Source organism: Hetaerina americana, unplaced genomic scaffold (assembly GCF_022747635.1).
Source record: "Hetaerina americana unplaced genomic scaffold, ioHetAmer1.1.p SCAF_2, whole genome shotgun sequence".
NCBI classification, from domain to species: domain Eukaryota; kingdom Metazoa; phylum Arthropoda; class Insecta; order Odonata; family Calopterygidae; genus Hetaerina; species Hetaerina americana.
Genome location: NW_027286763.1, coordinates 2,823,515 through 2,849,203, shown reverse-complemented (window position 1 = coordinate 2,849,203; position 25,689 = coordinate 2,823,515). Strand labels below are relative to the sequence as shown.

General features: G+C 36.1%; 1 protein-coding gene across 7 annotated transcripts in view; it reads left to right on the top strand.

Annotated features, from left to right (window-relative positions):
* The window catches only part of Lpin (phosphatidate phosphatase LPIN), a 108,543-nt gene extending 83,168 nt beyond the window's left edge, over positions 1–25,375 (top strand). For 5 of the 7 annotated variants that reach the window (XM_071584841.1, XM_071584844.1, XM_071584843.1 and 2 more), the window contains exons 5-16: positions 926–1,129; positions 3,759–3,924; positions 4,544–4,772; positions 5,897–6,010; positions 6,174–6,397; positions 6,589–6,757; positions 8,059–8,207; positions 9,783–9,910; positions 11,107–11,218; positions 12,802–12,916; positions 14,974–15,077; positions 23,512–25,375. In XM_071584841.1, the coding sequence (XP_071440942.1) occupies positions 926–1,129; positions 3,759–3,924; positions 4,544–4,772; positions 5,897–6,010; positions 6,174–6,397; positions 6,589–6,757; positions 8,059–8,207; positions 9,783–9,910; positions 11,107–11,218; positions 12,802–12,916; positions 14,974–15,077; positions 23,512–23,716 (1,919 nt within the window). In that variant the 3' untranslated portion in view covers positions 23,717–25,375. Of the gene's footprint in view, positions 1–925; positions 1,130–3,758; positions 3,925–4,543; positions 4,773–5,896; positions 6,011–6,173; positions 6,398–6,588; positions 6,758–8,058; positions 8,208–9,782; positions 9,911–11,106; positions 11,219–12,801; positions 12,917–14,973; positions 15,078–18,268; positions 18,435–23,511 lie in introns of all 7 variants that reach the window. The other 2 variants (XR_011700650.1, XM_071584846.1) reach the window with 2 other exon arrangements.
* The last annotated feature ends 314 nt before the right edge of the window (positions 25,376–25,689 follow it).

Below are 25,689 nucleotides of genomic sequence, written 5' to 3'. Positions count from 1 at the left end.
ATTTTGGCTGATATGGATTATTACTTTGGAAAACTATTCTAAAATGTTTGATTGAAATGTTATGTCAAATATCGATCAGCATTCATGCTTGGAAAGCAGAATTGGCCATCAGAATTCAGGCGTTAAGTGCAATTCTCTATTTAATGCATCTTTATTTTCAATGTACTGGAAGCACATTGCACTTTATTATGTGTACTTAATGGATTGCCAAAGACGTGCTATAGAAGGATCAAGAACATTATTATTTCTTATAGATTCTTTCATTTAATTTGAGCTACTTTACATCTCATCCCGTAAAACCCTCTCATATAAGCATCATTCATTACTTTTGGACTAAGGTCTCAAAAGGCTTTTAAATGAATTAAGAAAACCTTATTACTCATCCTCAGCTGAAATACATCCTGGTGCCTTATATTGCTTATATATTTAAAAAAATGTGTATCCTCCTTGATGGAAAAGATACATGCTGAACTGAACTGTATATTTTCTGTATCTTGATAATAAAAACTCCTGATTTATATACTTAATCTGTAAGAAGCCTCTGATACATGGTAATCAAATCTTTTGGTTTGAATTTCCCAGCTATTGACATGTTTGCCGGGGAAAATCAGACTCAAGGAGTCTGGTAAAAGCTAAAACTTGATCTATGAGCCAAACTATTATGTGTCTCAGGATCAGAAGGTTTTATGTCACGGACTAAGTATAAGGAAAATTTGGCTTCAGCCTCTTCAGCAGTGAACCCACGTTTGGAATAATTTTGCTCCTTCAAAATAATCGTCTCTGTGACAATTTGATGAAGATACTGCGATGGTTGGACTTGATTGGTTGGGATTATTTGAGGCAGGGAATGAGCATTAAAGAGGTTTTGAGTACTCCTGTTTACCTTGTTCCCTTTTCCCTACCTCATGTCTGCTCACCTTGACAGAGGCACAGAGGTCAATGCTCGGGGGAATGTTTAGCTTCATGAAGAGAAGCAAACGCTTGAGGCGCCACAGGCGCAGTGGGGCCGAAGAGGATGCAGTGGGAGTTTACCTTGATGACCTTGATGTGGATCGGTTGGACCCCGAGGTTGCTGCTCTCTACTTCCCGGCTTCGTTTCAGCGTGCTCCTGCCGAGGGTGGTGCTGCAGGTAGAAAGACTTTGTGTGTTGCCAAGGACTTGTGTATATCCTCATTTGTCGTAGCTAGATATCACTCATGGGTTATTCTTTCATGAGCGACCCACATGCTGCTGTGAATATGTTTGTTTCAGTCAGACCTAACATTTTATTAACATGCATAATTGTTGTTGTAATTTTTAGTATTTAATCCACTCTTTATAGGGATTTTATAAAATATTTCGGTTATGAAGATGGTAGTTGGTGCACATTTTTTTCTTGTATGTTTTATTTTTGTGGTTTTTGAAGTAGTTATTTCAATTTATGCTGCAATCTAGCAGGATGGAAGTAGTTTAAATAGATGTTTGATATAATTAAGTCATCTTTAGCTTACTATTATTAGTTTTATTGATACTTGGGAAAAATATTTACTGACAACAGATCACCATACTGTAATCTAAATTACCTTGATTTTAACCTATTTGTAGTTTAACCTTGGTTGGTTTCAACATCTAGTTCCTTAGTTTTGACTAGTTTAAAAAGCCATTGAATTAGCACTTTTTAAATTTGTTATTAAGTTACTCTATCATAGGGACATTAAGTTGATGCCAATTTATTTTTACACCCTTGAGGGATAACTAAAGAAAATATTTTTCAAGGCTAAATTTCTGTCTTTCACTTTTGGCTGTCACTCTTTAAAGTGGACAAAGAAATGTAAATTGGGCCTGAATATAGAACTACAGTTGCCATTTTCCATTTTATTTTCAGCAGATAAGTCTGCTAATAATATTGTCAAGTTTTCTTAATATAACTGATTGAAAAACCAAAGAAAGGTGTATATTTTATTCAATTTGGACCAGTGCAGTATACGGGAAGTTCATTTATGGATGCATAAATAGTAGAAGTTTTATTTATCAGTTGATAGTTATTAAGTGCCAGGGTGCTATGATGACCAGTTACGTATCATTAAACATTGTAAAATTCAAATTCATTTAATTCCTCAGGTCGTAAGGTTTAAGCATATCTCATTCCAATTGGCCACCAACGGAAATGTACACGCATATAACTTTACAACAATGCATGCCAAAATATATACATACATATTTTACTGTAGAAAATTTATAGCTTTTATTGAATATGCATTAAATTTGGACATGTGATAGATATCAGTGATGAACAGTCCAAAAAGGGCTCCGTAATTCCATTGTGTAATTTTTCTAGAGTCAGAGGGGGACTTTGTTGACAGGCACAATGGTTTGACATGGCCAATGGGTTGGTAAACTGTTGTGATGGAGCGTACCTATTCATAAACCTTAGATATTGAGCATGGCAGGAACTAAGAACTTCGAAAGCCTACAAGTATGGTCTTGGATGAGAGCAAGGATTAGGTGACAATATACTGGGAGTACATGTAATTCAATTATGGGAAGGAGACATTATGATGAAATTGGTTTACAAGAGGCAGTTGAAAAGAAAACAAGCAGAAGAAAATTATCTGATTTGTGGGGTATAGAAATTTTAAAATAGAAAAGCTATAGGCCTGATGAAATCTGAAGACGTATATTAGGAATCATTTTGAATAAAGAATAAATGTGGAGAAAACTTAACCAAAAAAATGTTCCTTGGGCCACTTAATGGCAAAAGAATTAAGCTTCCAATAGATACAGTTTTGGAGATAATGTTGAGTTTTCATTGAATGCCTAATAAGTTAAAAGTGTGGCCAAAGGAAGAGGTTTTCAGCAAAATTTTCTTGAAAAATACCATTTTTTTTGCAATGTTGGGTTCTCTTCATTAAATACTAATGTATATCTGTTGTAGTGTTCTGTTCCTGAAATTCTGCTACTTGTTAATTTCCTGGGGAAATATTGTGAAAACCAGTGAAGCATTTACAGTGATTGTGTGAAGGTATCGAAATATACTTACTATGCACTATGATAGCATTATCTTGCAACATCATTTCTCTCTCTCTCTCTCGGACATTTTTTCATTCCTGGAATTATTTATTTTGAGTGAATTATTCATAGATTTCTTTTAAATGATGGTAAGTTTATTCTTTAACTTAAAGCAGTTTTATTGTAGCATTTTTTGTAGAAGTGAAATCATTCATGTCATTCATAATCAAGAATTATATGGAGGAGGGCACATGTTATAGGGTTGTTTAGAATGTAGAATAGGTAAAATAGAGATTTATTAGAATGGCATACTTTAATTCAAAGGCATAAGTGTAAGTTTTTAATGTCCTATGCTCTGGATAACGTGAAGGTTCCAGGAAATTTCACTGAAAAATCTGGCTGCTCACAGAGTCAAAACCAGAATACCCTTAATATTGGAAGTCTGAATGATAATTGGCACACCTTTCACCCAAATTAAATCATCACCCCTTTTCATGCTCAGCTGTCTTAGTGTCTTAAGTGTAGCCGTCTTACTAGGAGGAACTCTAATTTGCTTTTAAAATATTTTGCCTTCTTAGCTTCTAGAAAGACATTTTTTTGGTGCATGTTGGCATTCAGCACTGAGATTTCAATCAGAATTTTAAGTTTTAAGCATAATATTAATATGTATGATAAATTTACTTTATTATTGTTTGTAAGTAATGTTATGCACTTATGGATTAGTGATTGTTTAGAATGTAATGACTGATCATTGCCTTTTCTCTCGGCAGATGATTCCAGGTTAGGCCGAGAGGAGGATGAGGAAGAGGATGCTGAATCTGGGAATGGGCCCTCTCTTCCGCAGTCTCCTCACAGCGTGGAGGGAGCTATAGGTGGACCGAAATCTTCTCTAGATAGTGATTTTGAGGATCTTAAACAGTCTGCCTTTGAAAGCAAGTTAGTATGCCTAAATCCGGTTGATGAGGGAACATTTTCACCCTTTTGAGAGCAACGGGAGTAATTAATTTCAGCCGTGGTGATTTAATGTGATCACTTGAAAGCTAAATCTTTTTTTTTATATTTCTTCTGAAAGTGTCTAATTCCACTTTTTTTTGTCCACAAGTTGTGACTGACTCATTCATAGATGCAATCATTTCAAAGTGTAAAAATTCCTGGCTGAGATCCAAACCGGAGTCTCTCAAAATCCGACCTAAACTACTGAGGTGTCCTCTTACTCTCCGAAATATTATGGGGTCTTGGCTACCTAAGGGCGTGGGATCCGGGTTCAAATCCCGGTCAAGGCAAATGAGTTTTACACTCTGAAAAAGTTTTATTGTAATGCACAATAACTCTGTTGAAAGTTATGTCATGGCGTGCCCCGCTGTTCCTTTGAATCATTCGTAGATGTTTAATCCATAAGATTTTCAAATAAATTCTGACTCAATTAAAATTCCATTTATTTTTTGAACAGCTGCCATACTTAATAGTTTGATCGACAAACTTGAGTGATTTTTTTTTTTTAATTTTGGATTCCTTTAAGGAACCCATTTTTAATCTGCTTAATAATTTTCTTTAGGCCTTGTGGGGACTTGTCTCTCTCACTTTGTGGTGGACTATCCGAATTTGACTGCCCAAATGAGGAAACTTTCACTCGAGGTATGGTGTCCTATGATGACCTTGTTTCCAACCCTAAACTCCTGGAGGACCCTGCATTGGTCGTCAGAATGGGAGGGAAGTTCTACCCATGGCGTGCGGCTTGCCCTATCATCATCAGTCTTCTCATTTTCCAGAAGCCCCTTCCTCCGGTTGGTTTAAAATTCATATGCTCTCTCTCTCCCACACACATCACACATGCATGCACACACCTGCAGTTACCTCATGTGGGATTTATGTTTTTATTTCGTAAACATATCCTCTCAGTCAAGGAGTTTTTTTGAGACATATTCATTTCATCATAGGAAGCAGTGCCTCTATTTCTAGAAATTTTTAAAGAGCTTGAAACTTTTGCATTGTGAATGAGAATTTTTTTAAAAATATTTTAGAATCTAATCAGGGGCTAAGGTTGGATGGATATTAATGGGGAAAGAATTGTGGGTCTCCATTCTGTATTAGAAATACGTAAAAGCATGCCTTAAATAAAAACGCAGTGAACATCCATCGTCCTCTCTATATTGAATAACTCCCAGATTATCTGTTATTAAATATTATTTAATTTGACATATTTTGTTGTAATCATCATCATCATAGATTAACTTCACGAACTTGTATCCATTTTCAATGTTAGTAGAATATCTAAGGCAGTTTTACTTAGTTTATACAGAAGGCAAATGGTAAGAATTCAAGCCGCGGACCCCTTGGCGCCTTTCGTAAAGAGTAGGCTAATGCCGACGCCGGGTTTATCTCCACCCTTCATCCTTTCCTGTCCTTCCCCTATGGCGCAAATGACCTTAGCTGTCGGTCGCCTCCCCTCAAAACTACTCAAGAATGCAATTCACATGTGGACGAATTCTAATGAGGGAAATGAGTGAAACCTCTATACTTGTGAGCATGTAACCCTGGGCATTGCTATGCAAATCTTGGTTCTGAAATGATATTTTCAATGTATTTCTGGATTAACTCTGCATTAACTATTTGTGTTGGGCTTTTTTTTATTCATTGGCCATGTCAAAAGGAGCCTTTTGTTGATTGTGTTTTCTCTCCAGTAAAAAAATCAATCTGTTTAATAAAGTTTCAAGCTTATCAGTTTGGTTTGCTGTTGGACGTATATGTGAAAACATAAAATTTAATGCTAATCTTATTGAAATTTTATAAAAATGTGAAGTCATGCCTTAAGTTGACTCTTTATTTTTAATATGCTTCATTGATACTTATCCTGCTCTGCCCTGTTTAAGTAATTACATTGATACTTATCCTGCTCTGCCCTGTTTAGACAATGGTGGATGCTTTAATGCGTGAATACATTCCCAACAAAAAGCAGCCTAAAGTGCCAGAGGGTCGTGGCTACTCATCGTGGTTTTCTTGGGGCCGAAGTGAAAGCAAGAAGGTATATTTGAAAAGCATTTTTGTCAATATTTGCTTATTTTCCAATTATATGTATGGGTAAACATAAGTGCTGTGTGTGCTCTGATCTATGATCCATGATGATGAAGTTAATGTGCTTTGTAAAACTTGTTCAACTATTCAAAATTGATTACTTTTTTATCAAGGTTGATGGTAAAGTTGTGATACAGGAGACTGCAACTCTTATAACTGAAAGTTCTGGTGCTAATATTAAAACTATAACCAATGGTAGCATTGGAGGAATCACTGAATCACAAGTTCCTGAAAATGTTCAATCAGAGAAATCAGAGGCTTTGGATTGGACTGGAGCAGAAACTGGAGTTGCTACCCAGACTAGTTTCCCTGGATCTCTTTTGGATATTACCAAGGAGTAAGTCCCTTTTACGAAAAGGTTCCATTTCATGGGATTCATCCCCAAGTGTCTTTTGTAGCGGATAAAAAATGATTTGTGAATTAAGTTGATTAGGCATGCAATTTCAAAGAAGTATTTTATTTTGAATAAAATGTAAGAAGTATATCATGAAATTATTTTTAATTGTTTTTCTTATTTATTTAATGTAGTATTAAAGGTGAAGGTTACAGTGGATCCAACTCGTCAGATGACTCAGATGGAGGTAGGCAAGTCATCAAAGAATCTCACAGCATTAGGATCACTACGGAAAAAAGGAGGAGCTTCCTTGAGGCAGTAGAAAAGTACAGGAAAACCTTAAGGCTGTCCTCAGATCAAATTGTAAGTTTTTGTGGGTTATTGATTGATTAATTTATTTACTGGCGACAACAAAATATTGACATAAAATTTTGTAGGTGTAATACATTTATAAAGATGAGATTCTAAAATGAAATAATCAAATCAAAGACACAAAAGTAGAGTTAGTGGCAATAATTACAAGTTGGGACAACATTACAAATCTGAGGCTTGCAAATATAAAGCTATAATGAGCTTTACTATAATTTTGCCTTTGCTACTTAAAATTTTTGAAGGCTGAAAAAGCATGGTAATAATATGACATTTTGATTATCCTTTGACAAAGTGCATTGTTTTTTGATTGGGAGAAACAATTAATAATAATGATATATTTCCATTCCATAGGGTCATATGGTATCACCATATAGATCACATAAATAGACATCACAAAATATAAACAACTGCAGTGAAACCTCATAAAATGAGCATAATGTTTATAGTGTGCTGTCGTTACAAGATTGTTCTGAGCGTAAGTTTTACTACCAGATGTTAGGCTTATGTCATCAGTGTACAGCGCTGATGACATAAGCCTAATATCACACTGATGAAGTCGTAGTGAAACATCCTGGTAGATGATCAAGACCAAGAGCGAGGAAGGAGCCCAGTGGGACACCGGCATTGATTTTGAATGACCTGAGTTAGGATCCACCAAACGTTGAGATGGGGATAATTGTCATGTGTGGAACAATCACTCAGAAAGGCATGAACCAATATAGTTGGGATACCAGAAATTCTCCGGGGATCAAGTTAGCTTTTAAGAATAATATCATCAATGTTGTTTAAAAAAATTATTTAGATAAAAAGAAATAACCATCAAATTATGCTTTTGGTTCCAACCCTGACGTTTACTATCAGTATCGTGGAAAATAGCATTAGTTATTCTGATGAGTGAAGATGAATTGAAATAAAGTTGTTAAAAGTTTCTATTTTTGTTGAATAAGTTTAAATAAGCTTTTACCGCCAATCAATGTTTGAGAAAGTGAGAATGTGTACCCAGATATGGAAGTGCCATGATTTCTATTTTTTTGAACTAGACTTTTCTTAGTGCATTTAAGATTCTTGTGCATTTTTAATAAGGTCTTGTGCAACAAAGCAAATGCTTGCTTAAATGTTACAATTATAATTTTCAATCATGAAATTATTGAGTCTTAGATGAATACTTATTGCTATGATATTGATCCATTTGCCCCTGCTGTCAAGTTACCTTCTTAATACTCATGACATCTGATGAAAATAAATTTTAATTTTGATAATCTTGAATTAAATAAGGTGTTAATTTTTTTCAGGAAAGTTTGAAGCTTAAAGAAGGTGCAAATGAAGTCATGTTCAGTGTAACTACAGCCTACCAGGGCACAACACGTTGCAAGTGCCATATTTACAGGTGGCGCTATGATGACAAGATAGTTGTCAGTGACATCGATGGAACAATTACAAAGTAAATATTTATTTCTAATTTGTAACAAAACTTTTCCCTAAATAGTTCATCCAGAAAATACATTGGAAGTCAAGAATGAATGCACAGAACTTCTGAGAAAATTGAATGCCCACGTGTCAAATGTGAGCTCTATGTAAAAGAGGGCGGCCCTCTGGGTGCTCATGAGAAACAAGCGGCTCACATTATGTTGTTGCTCTTTCCTCAAACGTGAAGAGTAGTCAGTCACTAAAAATATTTGTGATCCCTTAAATCCTCATTTACGTGCAACAAATAACAGTATAAATTTATTGCTTCCTACAAATATTTTAATTCATTCATGATTATTAGTGTGAAAGGGAAGTTTAAGGTAGCCTTGAATAAAAAACTGGATTGAGACTATTTTATAAAAAATTGTGCACTGCTGCATTACAAAATAAATAAATAAATAAACAGGCTAGGGAAAGAGTCAAAAAATGAAGAAACCATGCAGTTAACAATAAAAGATTGATTTAGACGTAGAAGAAATATGGTGAAGATGACGCTGAAAACGTTATCCATCTTCATTCCTTCTTTGGGGTCCGTCGTGGCTTAGAGTCTGTTAATAAAGAGAGTGCATTTTTGGTGGTTAAGAATGGAAAACCAGTGGTAAATTTAGTGATGCCTTAAATAAATGTATTTATGTACCCTCTTTTATTTAGTAATAATCTCTAGAAATTCTAAAAAATCTTCAGCACTTACTGTATGGGTTCCTTTTTCAAATCTATCATGTGTGAATATCAATTTGGATTGAGCAAAATGTCTGTATAGGCTATGAATAGAAAAGTACAACAGAAAATGACTATTAATTTTATGACTAAATACCCTTTACCCTTATTTCATGATTATATTTGAAATTTCATTTTATCTACTTACTAGGGACATAAAGACGAATGTATTATAGATTAAATTATGTGGAATTGGGATCATTTTTCACTTTTGACGAATAACGTGTGTTTTTTAGTAATATCTGTCCTTATTTTTCTTAAAAAAAATTGTTTGTGAAAATTATTTTCCTAAATGAAAGGGCATTAATTTGCACATGTAGTAATTGTGAATAAATGTTTATTTCTGGCCATTTCCTGACCCCTTCCTTCTTTAACTCACCCCTGCCTCTAAGTTTGACCCCACTGTTGTTGTCATCTCTACATTGATTCAAACTCTTATTTTGAAAACTTGGAATCAGTGTTGCCCCTTAGGTTCACAGATGTACTTACATTAGACCTTCCACAAACTTTTTTTATGTTTATTAGGCGAACTTGGGTTTCTCTATTCATTTAACGTGCCACACTTCTTTCCCTTGCTATAATTGATTTCACACCCTCTGGTGGTAAAATATCATTGTCACAATTACCACAATTTCCCCATATTGCCAATGCTATATATCTTATGGTAGCAATTTATGTTTAAAATTTTTACAAAAATCAGTACACATATTCCTAACCTATAGAGTGCATAGACCACTAAATGACATCTGGTGAGTGCACTTAGGTTAGGCATGAATGCAAGAGTTTTTGTTTATTTTCAATTCATACTTGGTGACACTTGCATTTCCTTTAGGTCCGATGTCCTCGGCCATATCCTCCCCATCGTGGGAAAAGACTGGGCACAGAGCGGAGTGGCACAGCTGTTCACCAAAATTAAGAACAATGGTTACCGTCTCCTATATTTATCTGCTAGGGCAATAGGTGAGTGAGCATAGATTTACCGGTTGGTGAATTGTGGACTGTTGAGTTAATTTTAATTTAAAATTACTAATCCTTAAAATACTTAGGTTTGTGTAGTTCTGTGAAAAAATAATTTGACATGATAAAATTAATTAAATGCATAGGGCTTGATTTATAATTTTTGCCTGGAGTAAGGAGGAGATTTTGGAGGGAAGACCTTGAGGGATTTATCACTTGGTGTACCTCCTTATTCCTCTGAAAGTTGGAAGTCAACTATTTTACATTCAATTCCAAGATATAAATGTAAGTTTTATAGAAAGATGTGCAACTAGGGGAGGTGCAATTGCTTTTCTCTCCTCTCCCTAGGTTACACCTCTGGTTGGGGGAATTTGATTTTTTTGCAATATTACCTCTTAATGAGTGACAATGATGCATAAAAAATGCTTTGGGAAACCATAAGATGAACTGTTGTCCTTTGCCTGGTGTATATACAGGGTTCGTCCGGAAAATAAGTGTACTGAGCTCAGGAAAAAAAATTTATTACACTTTTACATATCTTAAGCTAATATTCCTCAAAATAGGACCCTTGTGAGTCGATACACTTGTTCCAGCAGCGTTCCCATTCCTGGAACGCTCCCGCGAAGGCATCATCGGGAACCTCTCGAAGACTCATCGTCGACCTCTTCTCTGCCCTCCACGAACATCTTGTGCCACCGAAAGATCATGTTTCTGGACATGGCTGACTCCCCGTAAGCCTGGTTAATCATACCGACAGTTTCGGTCGACGATTTCCCAAGCTTTACCGCAAATTTGATGGAATAACGCTGCTCCAAAAACTTCGGCATCGCGTTCCGTGACGTGGGTCGAGCGTGGAGGTTCGCGTTAACAGAGCTCCTCACTACACCACAGCTCAGAGCCGACTGCCTTTTTCAGCGTCGCTTGCCAACATACCCCCCTCCAATCGCAGCCCGTCAGAGCGGTGCTGGGCGCGCCTGGAGCGGGGAGTCAGTACACTTATTTTCCGGACGAACCCTGTATTGTTCAAATGCATGGTATATGTGTGTGTGTAAAGTAAGATAGTTGGGAGGAGGAGGACTTGTGAACTTGTTATTAGCAAAATTGCTTCCAATGCAATCACAATTTTTTCCAAATTAAGACTTATGGAACAATATGTTTTACAATGTTTTTGATGGAAAATTGAATTTGTCTCCTTTTAGGTCAAGCCAGAATAACCCGAGAGTACCTCAAGTCCATCAAGCAGGGAGACCTTTCACTTCCTGAAGGACCTCTCTTACTCAATCCCACCAGTTTAATTAGTGCCCTTCACAGGTAAGACATTTTGACATTTCTTGCTCGAATTATCCTCGTTCTTGAAAACTCCACTTGTTCTCAGCTTAAAACTTAACTGGCTAGAGGCTAGACTTTTTTTCACTATTTTAATATCAGTTATTGATGAGTTAATTTCATTTTCTTTGGTTCCATTGTCTGATTGGTTTTTACCTGCACTTCTCTGTTTTGGTTCAAATAGTTGGGGTAAATGGATATGCATAGAAAATTGAACTGGTGAACAAAAACTCTATTATCTTCAATGAAATTGTGACCATATTAGAGTTTATATCTAATGATAAGTTTCATACTCTTTCAAAGTTTTATGGAATGTAAAGTAAATGCAGAATGTAATCTATTAATTATAATTCAAGGCAAGCACTATTAATCAGTGCCATACAGAGCCAGCTTGTGAGTATTCTACCTGGAAAACTTACGGATGTTGAAAGTTTATCATACTTTGCTCATGTAATAAATTACTAGAAATTATGACCTTGGGCTTTTATTCAGTCTCATCTAGTTTTCAACTTCAAGATGAGTTCTCAGTGCCATTTCAACTCAAGTTCCTATTTCAAATTTAGGTAATATCTGTGCGTAAAATGTTGTGATGAATAAACCAATGATTCAGATTACAGATTAAATGAAACTTTGGTAAGAACAGGGGATCAGGATGGTGCGGTGGCTAATGTACTGGCTTCCCACTGTGAGGGCCCAGGTTTGAATCCTGGAGACAACAGATATTTGTTCAGTGGTATCCCGATTCCTCCTTGAGGTGTTTTCTGGAGAGCCCCTTGAGTTAGTGCGCCAGCTGTCGGATGGGACGTTGAACTGCGGAGCCCTTGGCACCCTTTGCTAAGAGTGGGCTAATGCCGAAGCTGGGTTTCTCTCCACCCTTCATCCTTTCCTGTCCATCCCTAACGGCACAGATGACCTCAGCTGTCAGTCGCCTCCCCTAAAAACTACTTCCGTAAGAACAGGCTTTTGTGCCCTATTTTTCAGTGCCCTCTCGACAGCATGGCAGATGACCCCAATGTGCTCAGGATAGAAAGTTGCTCTGGGTGGAGATGAAAATAATTTTTTGCTACAAGATAAAACTTTTAATATTCTCAAGACTTTTCGCTCTTTTTAAATGCAAAATTTGGAGACATTTTTTCATCATCTCAAAATGAATGATTTTGTATGCAAAATATTTACTTCTACAATTGCTACTGAGATAACTACATGCATAGGTAATGGCAATGCAATATCTATTTACACATCTTGGTTCTAGCAATTCTGATATGTAATTTTTATTATTACTGTAAATATGTAGTGCAACAGGTAATGTATTCAACAGGTTTAGGCGAGATGTAGATAATATATTGCCAAGAAATATTGTCAACATCAGCAAGCAATGATGAGGGCAAAAATTGTGTAGATGAGAGATTTATATTTGTATGAAACATTCTGCTGTCATTGAGATACTGTGGAGGTGTGAGTGTGCTCAGGCACTTCCTCCCCCATGTCCTCACAAATCCACAAGTTTGCTTCATATTAATCTGAGCTTTTGCTTATGCCTATCCATTGTTTTATTTTGTTTCATTTAGGGAGGTGATTGAAAAGAAGCCTGAAGAATTTAAGATATCCTGCTTGAAAGATATCCAGGCATTATTTCCCACAAGTTATAAACCCTTTTATGCTGGGTATGGTAACAAAATTAATGTAAGTATGTGTGTGGGCTCTCCAATTGGCTAGCCATTCACTTTAATTATATTATTTAGCTCCTGTGAGATTTGAGGAGTTTTCAGCCCGATATACACTACATAAATTCATGCTACATTTATCTCCCCTGCTCCCATTAACAAGTCCCTCTCTTGGAAACATTTGTAATGTTATTATATGCATTATTTTTGTCTTGTCAAACCCTTTTCGTCCATAATAGAAAACCTTTATTAACGGCTTGTCATAAGCAGCTTTTTTTAGAAGGAATTACCTAGTGAATTAAATGCATAGCAACCATACAATTTGGTTAATTAGAAAGAAGTTTTTTGTATGCAATCAATGAATCTTTCTTCTGGCTCAAAGTAGTACTGCCCTTTTTACTGGGGAAGCATGTATTCCATTGAACAACACCGTATTTTAACAGAGTACATCTTTCTTATTAGTGTCGTAGTTGGGTTACAGATCTGAAATGATCATCATCACATGTTGATTAAACTTCCTGAGTTGATTGATGCCTCTTTCATTGACCCTCTTGACTTAAATAAAATTTTCATTGGAGGCAGTTATGTCCAGCTTCCTTGGCCAGAAGTTGTTGATACCAATAGAATCTGCTGAGCCAATAGATATATACACAGAAAAGGTTTAATTACTAGTATTTTAGTCACTTTATGTTGTGGGTGGAATACATTTAGTATTGTTAAACAAATAGCCTAAATGTTTGAAGTTGTAACAGGGCATAGTGATAGAGTGAATGTCAAACATTGCTGGTGAAGGCACGAGGAAGTTTATTAATAGCCATAATCAAATATTGGAGCAGTTGCTTCTGGGTAGTGTTGTGAAATATTCTCCTGGTAATAAAAGAATAAATATGGAACATTGTTTTGATTTAATAGCATTTTGAGCAAATTAACAGAATATACCGAGCGAGCCGACCCCGGTGGCGGCGGGGTAACGTCCTCGTCTGCCATTCCAAGGGTCGCGGGTTCGATTCCCGCCTGGGTGAGTTTTTCTCCACCTAGGGCTTGGTTGTTTGTAAATGTGTTCATTGTTATCGTTGTTAATAGTTCGATGTAAAGGCCAGAATGCGCTGTTTTCGGACTTATACTGAATAAATAAATAAAATATATGATAATTTCATCCAAAGAATGAAAACTTTCGATAGTTTGCACTGAAATATTCTATCTAAAAAAATAGCTGATACTTTGCCATCTTTCCGCATGGCATTTATTATGGTAGGTTACCAATTGTTTTTTCTTGTGAAAATTCACATATCTTCAATAATGTAAGTGAAAATGATATAGTTAATGGATTTTGGAATTCAAAACTTTGAGTCACAATAAATACAAAGTGGCATTGTAGATTTTGCTCTGCTGTGAGGATGTAAATATTTACTGTGTTTCTCTTTCCTGGGTGACCAGGAAAAATTGCTGATTCATAATGGGACCTTGAATGTAAAACACTTAGTAACCTTTGTGCTGTATACATTACAAAGTTCATAATGTTCTGCCCGTTACTTTGAACTCTTGAGACGAGTACAAAAAGCCCAAAGCAAATGGTTCTTTAAATGAAGTCAATGATGGAAGCCATTTATCTGCATTATTTTGTCATTATTTTCCTTATTCGTCACTACTAGAGAATATAATAAAACATTTTAAGTGTTAAACTGTGGATGGTTGTAGTCTTTTTTTTTTAATTTTTATGGTAATTCTTAACTTTGTAAGCAGTAAAATTGAAACATTATTTTTTTTTATGTCAAAAGTATCAATTTATAATATTGCTAAAAAAATTAATGATAATGAAGTTTTGAAATCATATCATAACCCATTATGTCATCAGTTCTTGGGATTAAGTCCTTGTAATTCGTCCTAGTCATCTGAGAAATAACACTGTTGTCCTTTGAGTAACTTGCATCACTATGACTTTTACGTGTCACTTTGGAAGCTTAGCTCAGGGGGCCATTCGAGTTATAGTACATTTGGTTCAATGCCATAAATTTTAAATGTATGAAAGTGTTCTATTCACATTTACTAAATCTGACAAATTCTCTTCACTGACAGGATGTGTGGGCGTATCGTGCTGTTGGAATTCCAATTGTTCGCATCTTTACCATTAATCATAAAGGAGAGCTTAAACATGAGCTTACGCAAACTTTTCAGTCCTCGTAAGTTTGGAATTTTTGATCTTTCAACTTCTGTTATTAATTCTCATAAGTAAAATACAGTCCTACTTTCGTTAGTGTTGTTTAATAACTACAAAGTTTTATGTTATTAATTGAAATGTGCACAAAATTTCCCTTCATTATACATTTTGATTCTAAAATTCCATGATACTTGAATCTGAATAAGAGGAAAGAGCGGAAGAATGTGTGTTGGGCACTCATGAATTTGTAGAATTGTGCATGATATGAGGGGCTGTTGTGGTTGACATTGATTATGCATCTCAAACGACTTTTGTCCTTGAGATTAGAGAGTATTGCTTTGCTCAAGCCATTTCCGTTCATATTAGTCATGCATTCTTCCCTTGTTAAGTAATTTTCATCTATAATGGAGTCCAGAATGTTTGCGACATTCAGTATGGTTGTAAAAATGCTATGTATGTATCAAAGTGGCCTTTTATTTCTGCCACTCCTAGATGTATTTGCACAAGGAGTTTATACATATATATATATAAAAATATCTTCGAAATGGAACGCTCTTCGGCGACGCACAAATATATAAAAACACCGATGTAGATTTGTAGAATATAGAGACACAAAGAAAGGACACTCTCAATATGTTATTTGACGTTTCGACAGCTCGGCTGTCGTCTTCAGAATGGCGTTCTTGGGGAAGAGCGGAGAGGATGTGCGGGGGAGAGGTGGGGGAGGGAGGGAGAGGTAAGGGACCAATAGGAAGTGAACAAGGGGGTGGGGGGAATATGTAGGCAGCCATATGATGCATTCAGTGGGCTTGGTTCAGCCCGGGGGGTTTAAATGATTGGGCCACCCAGATATGCGCCATCTCGCGGGTTCTCACCTCTATTATACTCGCAGATTTGGGAAGGATTTCAATCACCGAAATGGAGAAGCAGTCGTCAAAGGATTGATTGTGAGAAGCAGTGTGAGTAGGGATGGGATAATTAAGGAAGGTGGGAGATTTGGTGGAATATCGGTGGTGATTCATGCCGAGGGAAAGTGCGGTCGTGCATTCGCCCACGTAGAAGGCAGGGCAGAAGTTACAGGAGAGGCGATACATAATATTTTTTGAGGTACAGGTGGCGAGCGGTTGGGAGTTGGTACTGAGGGAGGGGGAGGGTCTTAAGAGATGACAGCATTTGCAGCGTGGGTGTTTGCATAGTGCAGACAGGGGTGGGTAAGAGACGGGGGTGCTCGCAGCTGGTTTTGTGGACTTGAAGATGTCTCGCAAGTTCGACGGGCGTTTAAACGAAACAGAGGGACAATGTGGGAATAAAAGTGATGTGGACTGAGTGTTATTAATATTGGGAAGAGGTCACGGATTAAATGTTTAATTTTGTGTGTTCCAGGGAAGAAAGTGGTGATAAGATTAGGGCATTTTGGGCGGTTTGGTTTGGGGAGGGGAGTGTATTGGGTTGATGGTTTGAGGATTTTACTATTTAGTAGTTTTTCAGGGTACCCACATTTTCTGAGAGAGTCATGCAGCTGGTCCAAGTATTTCTGTTGGGAGGGGGTGTTGTTGCAGAGACGGAAGCCACGGATAGAGAGTGAGAATGGGATGGAGCGCTTTGTATGAGGTGGATGGCAGCTGTCGAAATGAAGATATTGTTGCTTATTAGTTGGTTTAATGTGGACTGAGGTGGGGAACATATTGTTTTGGAGGTGAATGTCGATATTTAGGAAAGTGATATTCGAGTCGGATATAGAAGAAGTGAATGATACTGAGGAGGAGGAGTTGAGAGAGGAAATGAAAGAGGATAAGGTCTCGCGTCCATGGGACCAAAGGAGGAAAATATCATCGAAGAGGTGAGAACCCGCGAGATGGCGCATATCTTGGTGGCCCAATCATTCAAACCCCCCGGGCTAAACCAAGCCCACTGAATGCATCAATTGGCTGCCTACATATCCCCCCCACCCCCTTGTTCATTTCCTATTTGTCCCTTACCTCTCCCTCCCTCCCCCACCTCTCCCCCGCACACGTCCTCTCCGCTCTTCCCTGAGAATGCCATTCTGAAGACGACAGCCGAGCTGTAGAAACATCAAATAACATGCTGTGAGTGTCCTTTCTTTGTGTCTCTATAATCTACAAATCTACATCCGTGTTTATATATATATATATATATATATATATATATATATATATATATATATATATATATATGTATATATATATATGTATATATATATGTATATATATATATGTATATATATATGTATATATATATGTATATATATATGTATATATATATATATATATATATATATATATATATATATATATATATATATATATATATATATATATATATATGTATATATATTGGAGTTTGTAAATGAAAATGGTGATGATACAATTATCCAGGAAGGTAACTTTTGTGTTGTAGTTTGCCACATAAGTTTTGGTAGCATTTGGATTTATTACATTTGGGTAAATTTGAGCTTGTTTTGCATTCCACTTCACAATTTTCGGCAAATCATATGACTTCCATATTCTTCAAGTAAAAGAGATATACCTGGCACCACAGCTTGGGTAATGTGTGGTACCAAAATGGTATTATTGCATGCTGAGCAGCCGAAACAATTTAGAATTAGAATGGTTATGCTGAGTATTCAATTTTGATAATTGAATTGTATTGTTCACTGTGTTTTTGATAGGTTCATCTGGTAGTGTTATTCATTCCTGGATAATATAATACTATTCATCATAAGTAATAGTTATGTATAATTTGTGCATTAACAGCCCTTATATTTTATATTACTTTTGCATGACCAAAGTAGGGTTGATTTTGAATCAGTTACTTACTTAATGCTTTGTTCTTCTTCTCTTCCTGATTCTTTATTTTGCCTATGTATGTTTTTCACAAGTCTCACAATTTTTTGGATGGGTAAAAATAAAGTCGATACGTGGTAGACAGAAGACTGCCCAGTTTAGGCGTTGCACTTCGTTGATGGTGCTTGCACCTGATCTTCAGTCTTCTCAAGCTGAAATACGCCCATGTGTTTTAGGGCAAGTCTACTTGGCTGAGCTCTTTGGAAAGGCTGAGACTTGGCTCATTTGGTTGTGCGAAAAGTTCACAACTGTGAGCATTTAAACACACACATAAGCAAGCATCTTTTGGCCCCCTCACAAATTTTCTCTTAGGGCTAATGGGAAGGGGGGCTTCATTTTGTTTTCACAGCTACTCAGGCCAAAGTTATATTGTGGATGACCTTTTTCCACCCCTCACTAAGATGGCACCTCATGCCCCCGAGCTCAATCCGCTCCAGTTGCACTCATTTGAGTGATGGAGTAAATGGCAATTGAATATTTTGACTCAACCCTGCACGCAATTGGCCGGCACATGGGTAAGAATAGGATGCTGAATCACGCATGGCCTTCTCCATCCAAACATTTCCCTTTCCTCTTTCACTTCATCAGAAGAATGCTCTCTGTCTGAGTGCCCAAAATTTGTTTTCAATTTGGTCATTCTTTCTAATAACTTGGCTTCTTCCTACTCACTTCAGTTTCTCATAATCTGTACTTTTTTTCCTTACTAATTCCTGGATGCCATACTTTGTTTTGTCTGCGTGGAGATCAATGTTTTGCATGGTTTTCGGTGAATGTAGTGTTTGTTTGTCTTGGTTGTGTAGTTACCCCATTAGTATCTTGTGTGTCAGTCTTTCCTCAGCCATTTCGGTGCTATGGCCTTGTTCAAATGTTATGTCTTATAATTGAAATTCATTTTAAGATCCTGGATTTGTGTGAGTGAATGGTCTAACAAAAATGAAATAGGAACTCAATGTTTGAAAGTTCTATGGTTCACTTGATTATCATATGATATTCATGTATAACTGCAATGCATTTTACTAGAGCATTAGGCTTACTTTTCAGTTTTGACCAGTTAAATGCACAAGACTTAGGTAACCATTCTGCAATATTGCAACATATGACATCAATTTATGAGTGAGTTAAACTTCCATTAAAAATATGAGGGCATGGAATAGCTTTTACTGCAGTAAATCCCTAGAAAATTTTTCAAAACTTGCAAGTATGTGCTGTACATATTTACTGACAATCTACCAAAACTATATTTATATCTCTTTTACTCTTGCCCAGTAATATAATAATTAATATGTGTAGTATGTGCATACAAGGTTTTGTTTGGCTTTTCTTTTTGAAACTCCCTCTTGGGGGCATACCACATTTTATGTCCTTGTAGGTTATAATCTTTTTTATATTTTATATAGGTTCATATTTTTGTAAGTTATTATCGAAAGTGAGGCCTCTTTGATATTTTATTCAATCACTGAAAGATGTTAAAATATTTTTGGGCATTGAGGACTCTGCTCTAGCAATATTTGATGATCATCATTAGGAATAATGTACTGGCCAGAGGTGGAGTTTAGATGGACCTTGAAAGCTATTACATAGTGTCCAGGTATTCTTAGACACATAGCTTTTTTAAGAAATTTTTACTACAAAAATCAATGAAATTACATTTAATCATGCCCCAAATCATGATGCCTTCTTTTGTGCCATCAAAAATGGTTATTTTCTTGTCCTCCCTCTCCTTCTCTTCCCTGGCGTCTCCAAAATGACAGTTTCCAGCTACACACTCCCAATCAGCATCTCTTTCACCAACTTCAAATATTCCTCAAAAAACTTCCCCCTTCCCGTGCCATGCGTAGCAACACGTTTTCCCTTCCTTTTCATCCATTTTATTTTCTCCTTTCAGTTAGATTACAAATGTATACCTTATGGCAGTAAATTAACTCCAGATCCACTCTCTAGTATGCATTTTTATCTTCAATCCCTTTTCGTTAGTGCTTGCAACCCAAGAATAAATTTTCAGTCTAAAAGGAATATGGAATACATCCTTTCAAAGTACTAAATAATCGGATTTGGCCTGCACATTATTTTCTCCGTACAGTTTTCATTTTTTCGTCCAAAGATAAGGACAGCTATTGCATTGTTGGCAGTTAACACATGTGTTACCTGTGTTTATTATAAGGTTTCTTTTCTGTCTCTGCATAATGAAGGAATACTCAAAAAATCAGTTCCTTGTACAGTGCATCGCTGAATAGATGGTTTTTTAGAAATCTTTTATCTTCTGGGGTATCATGATATTCTAGCATTCATCCTATTGAGGAGAATAAGCCTGGAGAGGAACTGCAGTTTCTTTGGTGACCACATTCCAGAGGGCTATAAAACACTCAAAAGTCCTAACATAAATGACATTTTATTCAAGATATGATAAATGGTGAACAAAGTTGGGAAAAATCAATCTATGGGGTGTATAGGTATAAGAAAATGAGGATATTCCAAGAATGAAAGCATTGAGCTATGAAACATGGGAAATAATAGAAAAAAGTGGACTTTAGAAAAGTGGTCATATTGATCAAATACCAAAGGCAAAATGTCCTTTAACCCTCTTAGTGCGGTGGGGATTCCAGGGGTACTAGTGAGAAGTGCGAAGGGTAATTTAAGAAAATGTATCACCTTAGGAAAAAAAACATTATGAAGTTATTTGTTTAGATATCCATATGCAGTTTTTTTTATTTTAAAATAAAATATTGTAGTTAATAATGATGTTATACATTTACATCATCTGAAAAATAAATGTAATTGTTACAGTATTATAAATTTGAAGAATATTTTTTTAGCAATAATATTTCGATACAATACTAATATTTTTTAAAAACATTTTTCAATAAATCTACCATATTTAAATTTAAGAAAGAATCAAAAAGACACAGAAAAAATTATAAATAAATAAAGAAAAACCAGTGAATTGCAAATTTTTTGGTCAGCCTCTGCATAGTTCGATTTTGTTGAAAAGGCTGATCTCACTGAGTCAAATTGGGACTTTTCCCCTTTCCTTGAGACTGCGGCAATGTGCTTACAATCTAAAGGCAGAAAAAAACGAAGTTCTAACTTACAGAGAACTGCTGACAATGTAATCCCATACACTGGGCACAAATGATTGGCAAGAGAAACCAAAATGATTACAAAGCAGTGCTCTCATTTCCATCTTATCAACAAGGTCTGAATAAGCAGTTATATATCAACACCACCACACCATAACACATTCGAGAGATTACAGATGAAAACAGATAATTAGCCTTTCAGTGGCTTTTCATAGTGGAAAGACCACTCAGAAAAAAAACGAGCAGACAATTAGGCTGAGCTTCCCGACATGTACAAAACTGAACGTAAAATTATAGTAAGAAGTATACTTTTTGAAAAGCATTTAAAATTTCTAATAAAAAATGTGTTATTTTATTGTGTGGAATTCACCCTATCGATAGCACAAAAACCATAAAATATTAAAGAAAAAACCATAAGTAACAGCGATTTAAACAATAGCCTATGCAATAGCCGATATATCGGCCCGCCGCACTTTTCGCCATGGATACGAAAGCCGATATATATCGGCCCGCCGCACAAAGAGGGTTAAGGGAATTTTGGTAGATTGTTGTGCTAGGCAGCCTGCTTATCCTTAGAATGGTTTTATTTCCAGGCTGATAACCCAATCCTTTCATATTTAAATGATGAAAATCTAATGGTTCTTCATGGAAATTCATGTAAGTTTTAATGAAACCTTGACGTCAGATTTTACATTCTTTTTAAATAGTTTTTTCCGAATGGCATCACTGTCACCTGTGGAAAAAAATGCCCTTAATAGTCACTTCAAACTTTGTGTATATATTTTGTCCAAAATCTAGTCTTTTCATCTTATGTTAATAGAAATCACAAATATTAAATTTTATACCATTCAAATTAATATTTTTTCAGTTTTGTGCTCACAAAAACCTATTACACGCCCTCGGACAGACATTCTGAAACTGGTCAAAATGTGCTCAGGTAACCCCAAATCTATGTTTTGGTTGTAATATCGAGGAAAACTTTTGAATGAAAACAATATTTTCTCCTTTATCGCAAGCAGAAAAAGTAAAATGGGATGTCCCAAATCTCACTTTAGATGCTGTAAATATTGCAGACCTCTCTTCAACCTCCTCCAGCAAAATAGTAGTAGTTTTGAGGGGAGGCGACCGACAGCTAAGGTCATTTGCGCCATAGGGGAAGGACAGGAAAGGATGAAGGGTGGAGAGAAACCCGGCGTCGGCATTAGCCTACTCTTTACGAAAGGCGCCAAGGGGTCCGCAGCTTAACGTCCCATCCGACGGACGCCGTACTCACTCAAAGTGCCCTCCACAAAGCACCTCAAGTAGGGATCGAGATACCTCTGAAAAATATTCAACACCGCCGGGATTTGAACCCGCGCCCTCAGGGTGGGAAGCCAGTACGTTAGCCCCCGCACCATCTCGATGCCCCCCCAGCAAAATATATTGACTTATAAGTCAATATACTTTTGCAAATTTATGAATTTTGCAATTATGATCTAATGTAATTTTTTCATGGGAACTGTTTAAACTAAAAGGAACTAAAAGAAATAAACAAATTTGTAATATTTAACAGGAATATCTTTATCATGGTTTACATGAGTAACTATTTAACATTTATTGTTATGCCAAACCATCTTGTCTCTCCTTTTGTTAATCCTCCACAATCATGTGCATTGCAAAGGATTAGAGTGATGTTTATTAGGAAAGTGTGATGTTGCAATTTATTAAACCTGCTAAAGTCACCAGCAATGGATGTGCGTTAGAAAAATTAAAATATAATACAAAATATAAATTAATCTGATACAGCTTGCGGAAGTGAAGCCTGTGCAAATATTTATGCCATGGCTCCTAAGAAAAAGTATATAAATTAAATGCAAAATTGTTTCAAGCAGAATGTTTAATTAAATTTTGATGGCCCTAAAATGTTACTTTTTTCCTGACGGTGAACTAGGTGTCAATTTAAAAAAGTAAAGCACAATCAAAAATGAAGATGATGGAATGTTTCTCATATTCCAATACTGTGCAATGGAATCATGCATGTGGCTCTGTGGTGTTCTTTGGAGTGGTCAGTGCTTGTTGACATAGATGGACAATCCTGCTGTGACTCTTACAACTTGCTCAACTACCATAATTTAATTGTCATAAAGGCTTATCTTTCAGGTTCTTAATTTTGTTTCCTAAACATTGCAATAAAAAAAAAAGTGAAAATCACCTTTCAAAGAAAGATTGAATGCTTGGTTAAAAAAACGACAATCCCTGGTGCATTTTAATTTCCTCAGTCAGTATCTTCTGTGATCCTTACCATTTTAGAGGTTGCATAATATTGCACTAGTGCAATAGTTTTGTATAGTTGTTTGCACTCTCTTTTCAGCTAATTCTGTTGCATAAGTTTGGTGAGATCACATCTTGCTAAACTTTCCAATTTGAAATTCTTAATAAGCACCGCCTGGGAGTGTGTGTGTTTAGGCAAATAATGGAATGTAGGTTTAGTTCAATTCCAGTTGACTTTCATGGATTTCACTTTGTTTTTGAACAGGTACTCCAACATGAGCTACATAGTGGACCAGATGTTTCCTCCATTGCCAGAGGACAACTCATCATCCGAGGACTTCACCAATTTCATGTATTGGCGAGATCCAATCCCAGAGATAGTTGCCCCACTGCCTAACCTCAGTTTGCCTATTTCTGAGGGAACAACTAAGACTGCTACAGTTAAGGAGGAGAAGATATCTGTCCAGTGATCAGCGAGTGGATTGCTAGAGCTATTTGAATCATCTTCCTGCAGTTCATGTCAGTAAATTGCCAATTGATTGATCTCCTGTGTGGGAGGTGATTGAGGGGAGCAGCTGCATTTGCAAGTCTAGCCATAGTTTTTTCAGTACACAGGCGCTTTATTATTTGGGCGTTTGTGTTTTTGCTTTGACTGTATTATTTTGTGGAGAGACTTAATGTTGGAATTCTATCGAGCATGCTGACTTTTGTCGAGAGGGCATGTTACATAAAAGTGACAACTTTTGTTATTAGGTAAACTTTTCGTATTACATTGTTGATAACATATTTCTAGAAGTTGAAGTAACTGAAGTTGTTGATCTCACTTTGAAGTGTTACCATTGATCACATCAGGCAGGCAACATTAAAGGTAAAATTGCTGTTATGATGGCAGTCAGTAGAAAAGGTGAGCTTGATGTTGATGACTTCAATCTCTCTTTGAAAAGCTGTATCATTAGGCTTACAGTTTTTTACATGGCCAATCCAATGAGCCACTTTATATGTATGCTCATCAACGGCATAGAATGAAATATTTCCACTTAACGCATTTAGATGCACTCAGTGTTCTGTATATTAGAATTAATATTTATGAGCCTCAAAACTTAGTTCTGTGATATTTAGGATATATACCTGTGTGGATGAATTTATAATTGCTTATATATACATGTATGTATATTGCCATTGCTTGTTCCACTGCAGTATAATCCAAGCCTTGTGGATTAATGAGCCATTCTATGCTCTCATATCTTAATTTCTTCTCTTGTCACCATTATCATAGATTTATTAAGCTTTATGAGGCTAATGGTTGCCTGTCAGGGAAAAGAAGTGTCATACACATTGGGCTTGTGATGATTTTTAATTGTTGGTAGACATAAGGATATATACTTGCCACAATGTTCTGGTGCTCCATTGTACGCTGAAAGAATTCCTTATGTCACTTGGTTTCAATAACCAAGTTATGAATTCCTAAGCCTTTCTTTTGAATGCTGATGGATTTTTTTCTGGAAATGAGGTACATTCATTTGTTGATGATGTTAGTGAATGGGTAAGTTTTGGTTGAGTTATTTATCTGAAAGGAGTCGTATAGAAAATTTTATTTCAGAAATTGATAGTTATTTTTATTGGGAAGATATTAATACAAAATGAGATTAAAGCTGCTGTCTTTGTCTTTAACAATTTATTTTATGATTTGAAAAAGACAATATTAATAATGGATTTGGTCCTGTGCCATGCTATTAGGATCTCTTTCTTGTTTTAAAGAAGTAGATTTTATGCAAGTCAATTTATGTTTTCCCTCATCAAGGTCCTGTACTAAGAACATACTATATCTGCTTTATCAGTGAACTTGCTATTGGAGGTAAAATGAACAATTTATAGTGGACTTCTTGTATCAATTTTAAACTAATCGTGCATAAAACATTCCTTCACAAGGTACATTAAAAGAATTTTGTAACCCTGTCTTTGGATACTTTCTGAAGAAAGAGTCAAATTAGTAACTGTGCTCCATAGGATCGTGTGACAACATTTGAGTCATTACAGTGAAGAACTGATTATCTTTTGGGTATTATATGATTTCCTATGAAACTGTGATTTATGTAGTATAGAGTAATAAAATAATTTATGATGCAACATATGTGCTAAGTTTAATGAAGTTAATACAACCTTCCGTTTATTTATAAAGTGGCTTCATTTATTTACTTGAAAAGATGTAAGTCGAGCAGATTGTGGCTTAGATTTAATGCTAGCCTTTTTCTTCAATACAGCACTGTAGATCTTGATGAAGATGAGTAAGCATTAAGATATGCAGCATATGTGTACATGTTGGTGGTGCCCAAACTTGGAAATATGGTTGATTTTCCATTTTTTCCCAATCCAACCAAACCCAGCTCCCGAGCCAAAGAGAAGTGTGGATGGAATCCAAGAACCTTCCTAATGTCATTCCTGG